The 8,312-nt window shown below is 36.6% G+C and overlaps 1 protein-coding gene across 1 annotated transcript; it reads left to right on the forward strand.

Moving 5' to 3' along the window:
• The first annotated feature begins 69 nt into the window (after window positions 1-69).
• LOC110786938 (dual specificity phosphatase Cdc25) lies at window positions 70-3,979 on the forward strand. Its single transcript, XM_021991520.2, has 3 exons — window positions 70-230; window positions 314-452; window positions 3,637-3,979. The coding sequence occupies exons 1-3, from the start codon at window positions 148-150 to the stop codon at window positions 3,805-3,807; spliced, it is 393 nt and encodes a 130-aa protein (XP_021847212.1). The 5' UTR covers window positions 70-147; the 3' UTR covers window positions 3,808-3,979.
• The last annotated feature ends 4,333 nt before the right edge of the window (window positions 3,980-8,312 follow it).

An 8,312-nucleotide genomic window follows, 5' to 3' on the forward strand; every position in this document is an offset into this window, starting at 1 on the left:
GTCCGGTCCGGTCCAATTTTTTCGGTCCGGACCAATTTTTGCTCACCCCCTAAACACACCATCGAAAAGAAAACCCAGAAAAACGAGGGAGACAGCAGAGTATAGCAGAAGCTGAGGAGAAAAAGAGAGCGCTAAGCACCAGCAGTTATGGCGCGCACACTGTCCTACATCTCCGGCACCCAGCTTCTCTCCCTCAAACGCCGTCCCAACATCGCCATCGTCGACGTCCGGTAACACCTCTCTCCTTTTTACTCCATGCCTTTTTTGCTTTTGAAATGTCGAAACCCTAATAATTGTAATTCTTATTTCGCAGTGATGATGAGAGAAGTTACGATGGACATATTGCTGGATCCCTCCATTTCTCTAGCGAAACCTTCTTGGATAAAATCCCTAATCTTGTTCAACAAGTTCAAGGCAAAGATACCCTCGTCTTCCACTGTGCTCTTAGTCAGGTAACAGTTTCTCTCCCTTTTTAGTACTTGTGTTATAAATTCTGAGAATTTTGAGTATGTAATGGGGGTTTTCATCAAGTATCATCAATTGATTTTGATTTTTAGATGGAATTATACTTGTTTTATTCATCTTACCGTTATATTGATTGGTAGGGTTTGAAATGGTGGGTCTGGATTGATTATTTGGGAAGAGGAGAAAGGGGTAGGTTTTGTGGTTGTGATTGAAACTTCTGGCCATCTCGGGTTTTTGATGATCTTTCGAGCATAATTTTTAAAGTTAAAAAACATGTTTAATTATACATAATTACAACACTATGAGTTATTAAATGATTGAGACTTGAGAGGGATTAGTTTGTTGGGGTTACTAAAAGGCGGGTTTCTTGATGGTATTTGGTTTACGAGGGAAAGAGGTTTCCATGTTTGGCTGCCTACAGCTTGAGGCACACCTTATATTACTAGATATTAGTGGTGACAACTTGAGTACATTTTAGCTAAGGGTAACCATTGGCTACTACGCACTTTCTGTTGGTCTTCGGTCTTTGCCTTGTTAATGATATAATCTGGTTGGTCCTAAAAGTCCAAATTGTCTACGCATGTTCATTAGGAGCAATGAATTCCCAATCTTCTAATTTTAAGGCAGACTACCTTGACGTATCGTGCATTTGGTTAGGCTACAACTCATAATTTTTATGCATTTCTACGTGGCTCTTGCCTCTTGGTGCTTGGCAATTTTCTGAAAACCTACAGTAGTGAAGTCTTTGCAATGCATCAGGTTATTCGGGTATAGCCCGTTAGAGGAATGGCACATTAGGATTTAGGAAGTGTCATAATAATTCCGTTATATGTAGCTTGAGCAACAAGAAGAGCTTAGAGAAAGAGAAGGCATGATCAATATTGATGAAACTTTTACTTGCTAGCTTTTTCTTAGTGAAAGTGTCTACCCACCTAAGGTGGGATTGTATGCTCTATTCGGTGATTGACAAGTTGCAATATTGTACAAAATAAAAAATGATGTTCTATGGAACAACAAAATTGACTGACAAGTGGCAATACTGTGAAGGAAATCAAATATACTGTAAAGCTTAGAATACTAGCTTAATGGGAGAAAGTGTTAGATTACAGGATATACAATAGTTTAACTCATTGTAATTGTTTTTGAGGTGTATGTTTTGTTGCTTTTGGCCTTTGCAAGGGTTGGTTTGTATCCAAAGCTTTTGTGTTTGGGGGGTCATTCCTAGAAGGTTTTGCTTTTTGTTGTAGAAGGTTTGTCCTTTCACAGTTTTCTTTTTTTTATACGACTTTTTTTGGTGGAAATATGTTTTTTGATTACCAAATATAAATAAATGATGTTATACACAATAAATAGTCTGTGAAGTAGTGAACTACTGAACTACAGAATTGCGAGTCTCAATATCTTATTTGAACCTATAACCATTCATTAAGCTAGTCTTGCCACTGACTGATGTTGCAGGTTTCTCTAGAAAAAAGAAATAAATTAGAGAGTTTGAGATCGCAGAATCGATTGTTATGATTATGTGTCGTGCAATCTTATGAAGGCCTCTCTTTTATGATTTTATGTTTCTTTGTTAGACATATGTGGTGACTTAGGAGTAACCCAAATGAGTGAACAAGCAGCTCTTTTTTCCCCAGTAATGCAGCTATTTTCTTTCCTTTGGGGTAATTGATGACTCAACTGGTTGATTAAATTCATCGGTTTGGTTCCCATGCTTCATGCTTTCAGCTAACTGTATGGTCAATATAAATTTCAACTGAAACTCAGTTATGATCAATTTAAATCCATCTCTATGGTCTATGATTCCTCAACTGAAATGATCCAATCTGGTTCAGTAAGGATAACCAAAATCAGTGAGCAAGCAGGCTTTTATCTGGCCTTTCCCTTGGTGCTGCAAACTTCTTTGCTTATTTCAGGAAATTGATGACTGAACAACTCAATTCATATAATGAATCTGTCTTTCATGCTACTTGTGTTAGTTAGGGTTACCATCATAGCTTGATTGTCGTGCTCTGGAAACGATGCCTGTGAGGGTTCAATGAAGATTCACTCTTTTTGTGCCAAATGAATGTTGTATTTATCAAATTGTGGTTGTTGGGAATCAACCGTCACATTCTGAAGTAAAAAAAGAAGATAGAATTTATTGTAGCTTTTTTCTTATTAGCCATGGAAAGAAAAAGAGAATTTATACTGGGGTGTTTCTGTCTGTAGCTAATGGCCTGATGTAGCCAATGAGGTTCAATAAAGGCGGCTGCATTCTTCAGTTTCTTCGTCATTTCTGTCCCTATCTTGTGAGCTAGAGAAGCGTGTCATTTTGTGTGTGTTTTAGAATCTATGAAAGTGTGAATTTACACTGATCTAGACTTTGGAAAATCATGCTATTTTATCTGAAGAGTGTGTTTAATATGTTTGAGATTCAAACAAAATATTGCACTCATAAATTGTTTACAGTGATAGAATTAGATTTTTTTTTTCCGCCAAGGATTTGAATGCACAACGACAATTGTAACAGTTGCTGTGAAGTATTCCATACTTGGCTACTGTGTTCGTTAAGAAAGGAGACATTAGAAAGAGAGGGCAAATGTGCATAGCCATGTTAAGCGTGTATATTAAGTGTATACACAGATACACTAGACTCAAATGTTGCCTGCTGCTGTATTTATCAGGAATTTTGAAGCTAGAAGTTTTGTATTGTTACTATTTTTGTTTTCAAAATTATTGCGGTATAAGTTTGACCCTAAGGACCCTGTCCAATAAAGGACCTGACCACTACTAAGAGCTTGCCCAATAAAAACCCTATTAACTTGACCCTAACCCTTTATCCATTGGACTACCCTGTCCAATAACCAGGTCTGCTCCATATGTCTTAATAATTAAGATATTACTATCTACTTTGGATGTCATAGTGCACCTATGTAACACAGTACGATAGAAACTAATAATGGAAGGGAGATAGAAGAAAGTGAACCAAATTCTACTTGTATGCCATTAGAGGGAGGTATTTTTTTAAAAGAGGGATGGAGGGAATGGCTTGATTTGTTTAGGGAGTTGGGCGACATTTATATTATACCTAAAGAAGATCTATATCTTAAATTTTCATAAAATAGTTTGGTGGTATGAATGTATGATCTCCAAGTTGATTAATTATCTTTAATCTTTAATGGTTTCTAGGTACGGGGCCCAAAGTGTGCACGGAGACTGGCAGAACATCTTGCTGAAACAACTCAAGATGCCGGAATAAAAAACATAATGGTTCTGGAACGCGGCTTTAATGGATGGGAATCTGCTGGTAGACCTGTTTGTCGCTGCACTGATAATCCATGCAAGGCTGAAATTGTGTAGCATTAACTTCTAAGCTTGAAGACGAATCTTTTGTATTCTTGACATGTCCCAACTTATTTCCTTGATAAAGTACATACTTGTGAATGTTGTTAATTGATCAAACTTCTAACTTTGAGGTACATTATCTTGCTGAAACGCACAGTATATACATCAAAGAGTGATAATTTTAACATGGAAGCTTGTCCCAAGTGAAAGCTATATTATGTTGCAGGTTTAATAATGTTCTTCAGTCTCGCTCTTAAACTTTTTTTCTAACCGAAGGCCATTTTGCATGTTTTTGTGTTTATCTCACCTGGGAGGCTAAAATGAATTTTCATTTATTTCAGGAGTATCTAAAGCACGCAAATTTAATGGTGCAGGCGTGTGTACATAGATCTAGGTGCACCGGGATCAAAACGACATAAAAAATACACAAACGCGTGTGTTCATTAAATCCCGAGAAAAAAAGAACAATTCCCTTGAACAAAAGAACTTGAACAAAAGAACATTAGGCTCTGTTCTTTTCAGCCCTGTTTTTCGCGTTTTTATTTGATTCTTTGTTCTTCTTTCGAGTATATATATATTCTTCTGGATTTTTATATTTTTTAATTCAAACTGTGAAAAGGAGACAGAAAGTGCGAACTAGGTATTCTAAAATGGTTTTTAAAGAGAGAAAGTAATAACAAATTCGAAAAGTTCGTTGATTTTTCTGCTTCAACATCAAATTCAATTGATTCTTCCTCAATCTGAATTCTGCAGCTGATAATCAGATTTTGGGAGGTAAATTTTTCAATTCTGTAATAATAAATTGTTTGTTTTTTATGATTTTGATTTTCTAATAATTGGGGTTTTGATGATTTTGACTATTTTGATGAATTTGATTTTGTAATAACCGTGCTTGATGATTTTGATGATAATGGATTTGATTATGTAACAACACGTTGATTTTGATTATGTAATTATGTTTTTTTTCTCAGAAAATAACAATTTCACGTATTTAAAGAACACATGCTCGTATTAATAGAACAATTTCATTATAGTAGAAAAATAGATCATATGCGTTTCTTAATTTGTTCTTTTATTTTATTGTGTTCTTTTTCTTATTAATTTCAATTTCATTTGCGCTTCATAATTTGTTCTTTTTATTTTATTGTGTTATTTTCGTATTATTTTCTATTTATCCTTACACGTTGATTTCGTTGATTTTGAAGATTTTGATTATGTTATTACACTTTTTTTTCCAGAAAAGAACAGTTTCACGTAATTAAAGAACATATGCTCGTATTAAAAGAACAATTTCATTATAGTAGAAAAATAGACCATTTGCATTTCATAATTAGTTCTTTTTATTTTATGGTGTTATTTTTCGTATTATTTTCTATTTATCCTTTGTTCTTTGATTGTGTTCTTTTTCTTGTTATTATACATGTTAACTTATTAATTTTCAGATATTATGAATAATGTGCTTGATAATTCAAAACCGAATGATGCTAATAATGATTCAGAATCACATGTTGTTGTGGGCCAAGATACTTGACTTGTCCTTTTAGTCTCTCTATTTGTTCATTTAGTCTTTTCATTTGTTCTTTTTACAATATTATGTTAAATGAACAAAATAAAAACACGTGCACAATTCTCATTATGCACTCTTTAAGAGCTTTTCATTTCTCCCCAGTTCTTCTTTCATTATAAAGTGGGTACTAAACGCAGCTAGTATTTTACCTAAATGTAGAATAACTTAACAATATTTAAAAATTATTATTCCTTTATTGCCCTTATTGGTAATCTATCTTTTTCCCCGTCTAAAAGCTATATAATCATTTTAACTCTCTCCTTGTGCTACAAATCGATGGTCAGCAATGATGAATTACACAAAAACGACTATTTTACGTTACCTAATCGGATTTATTTTGGTCAAATCTTATTGTTGAACGAATAAATATAAAACAAACCTGATTTCTGGGACCTTAATTGCACCGCCGGATGTCTGATGCGGCACCCAAGCAAGACTGCCGGGGAAAAAAGTCGGTACCTTAACCGCACCGCCGGAAGGGTATTGCGGCACAAAATCTAGATCGTCGGATAACGTATTCGGCACCATAACTTAGCTACCGAAACCCTTGACCAACATCTTAGTATAACCTCCGGAAGTTTTAGACGGAGTTGTTTTTTAACTGCCAGTTGAATTTGCCGGCACCCATGTTATATCTCCATAATTTCTATTTGGAGCTCATGTTATTGAATGTGTAAATTGAAAACTTTTCATACTTTCCAGAACCTGATCTTGGTTCATTAGAAGGCCCAAATCTTGTTCTTTTTTTTTTACACTGGTAAAAGAAACTAGCTAAAAACTATTAAGAAATGATAATCCTTCCTTCCTGCATTTGTTGGCGATTACATGAACTTTGTCTACCTTGATCCTGACTGTTTTTATGATCGTACAAACGTCGAAAGTTGATGCTATGGACTTAATTTCATGTGCATCCCAAATGATGTGAACATCTTGTCTTGACCTATGCTGCAACGTTGTCACCAAGTTCATTGAGTCAGTGAACACCATGATATCCTGAATATGAAGATCTCTGGCCCATTTAAGGCCATAAAGGCAAGCTTGAGTTTCCTCTTGTAGATCTGATGATGTTCGACCATAGCCCCACCTCCTTTCTGATAATGGTTGTGGTCTTCCTGCTTGAAAGCCCATCCCCGCCCTGCACTCCTGGTTTTCTTTTCCCACGAGCCATCAACCTGCAAAATAGAGTTAGTGAAAATATTTTTTATTCTCCCCAATTGGACTAGGTAGAACCCCGGAGGTGCTTGAGGATCCCTATTCCTTTGCTCTTGATACCAAGCAATGGGAGGGGGAATTTGTTGAAACACCTGTAGCTGCTTCATCACATCATTGGCTTGTGCAAGAACCATTCTTGCATGGCCTCCCATCATTCTAACACTCTAGCATTTCTTGTTACCCATAGTCCCCAAAGCATACCAACAAAGCTTTCAAATTACCAATTGCTTGTTGGTTCAGTGGTAATTGGGGCTGAACTTGGTAGGGAGAACCCGTGTTCGATCCCCCGCAACAACAATTGGGAGGGGACTGAAACCTATCCACCCAGAACTCGCCCCGAATCCGGATTAGCCCTTAGGGTGAACAGTGTGCTAACACCCAAAAAAAAAATCTTTCAAATTCCTTACTAAATGCACCATCCTTGCTATGAAAGAGCAGGATATAGGTTTGAACCCATGTTCCGAAATCTAAGGGCTCAATACTTTCAGTTTGAACTTATAGAGCACAAACTTCCCAAGCAAGTCTCGCTACACTACATGTCCTAAAAACATGATCCAAGTTCTCGTTAAAACCACCACAATAACCATAATGATTATCCACCTCAATTCCTCTTCTCGTAAGGTTTGCATTAACTGCTAGCCCATTATGCATCAACCTCGACATAAATACTTTCTATTTCGAAAGAATATTCATTTTCCAGATTTTCTGCATAACCTTCCCTACTTAATCACTCCCCTTCACTTCCCCATTCATCCTATCCTCGATCATTAAGGCATACCCTGGTTTCACTGTGTAAATCCCTCTAGGGTTAGCTTTCCAATATAAGAAATCACAAGAAGTATGGGGAAGTTCTAACGCTAAAATGTCATTCGCATCCTTCCACTCGAACCTTTGTCTAACCAAAGGAGCATTCCAAGAGATGCCATCCTGATTAATGGATTTTTCCACTTTCCAAGTCCTAGAATCGACAAGCAATTGATTGGACTTGACCACATGAACTCTCCCACAAACCCAAGTTGAGCTTGTCGCCATAACACTCCTTCCATTCCCTATTTTCCATGAAAGACCCTTGTAAAAAAGATTGGTAACTTTATAAAAAGCTCTCCTACCCATAGAACTAGGATTCGGGAATCGCCTTATAGAATATTTTTTGCAAATGCAACACCCACAAGGAGCTAAAAAGAACTCTAAAGGACAAGTTGTCATGGTCCGAGTGTAATCGCCATGCTTTCTTAAACAACAACGAGTTATTGAGAGGTTCAATGGATATAATTCCTATACCTCCCATCGCCTTTGGCCTATTGGTCACTTCTCTTCGTACCTAATGGATACCCTTTTCTTTTGACCCTAGCTGCCCACCATAATCTGCTAATTAGGGAGTCTAACTTGTTTGCAATTGAACAGGGAAGCTTGAGGCACTTCATGACTTGTGATGAAATTCTTAGAAGCACCGTTTATATTAGGATTAATTTAGTTGCTTGGGGAATATGGATATTAGACCAATTCAAGATTTTCCCGGCTACCTTGTCCAGCAAAAACTGGAAGTTGTCCGCTTTCTTCCCATGAATATCAATTGGAACTCCTAAGTGATTTCCCACATGGCTGACTTGGGGCATAGAAAGAATGGACTTTAGCATTACCTTGTGTTCATCCGTCATTGCTGGAGAAAATTTTACAAAGGACTTTTTAAGGTTTAGGTGTTGGCCTAAAATTTTCCCAAACCTTTCCAGAATTTCAGAAA

The sequence above is a fragment of the Spinacia oleracea genome, chromosome 5 (assembly GCF_020520425.1).
Source record: "Spinacia oleracea cultivar Varoflay chromosome 5, BTI_SOV_V1, whole genome shotgun sequence".
Taxonomy (NCBI): Eukaryota; Viridiplantae; Streptophyta; class Magnoliopsida; order Caryophyllales; family Amaranthaceae; genus Spinacia; species Spinacia oleracea.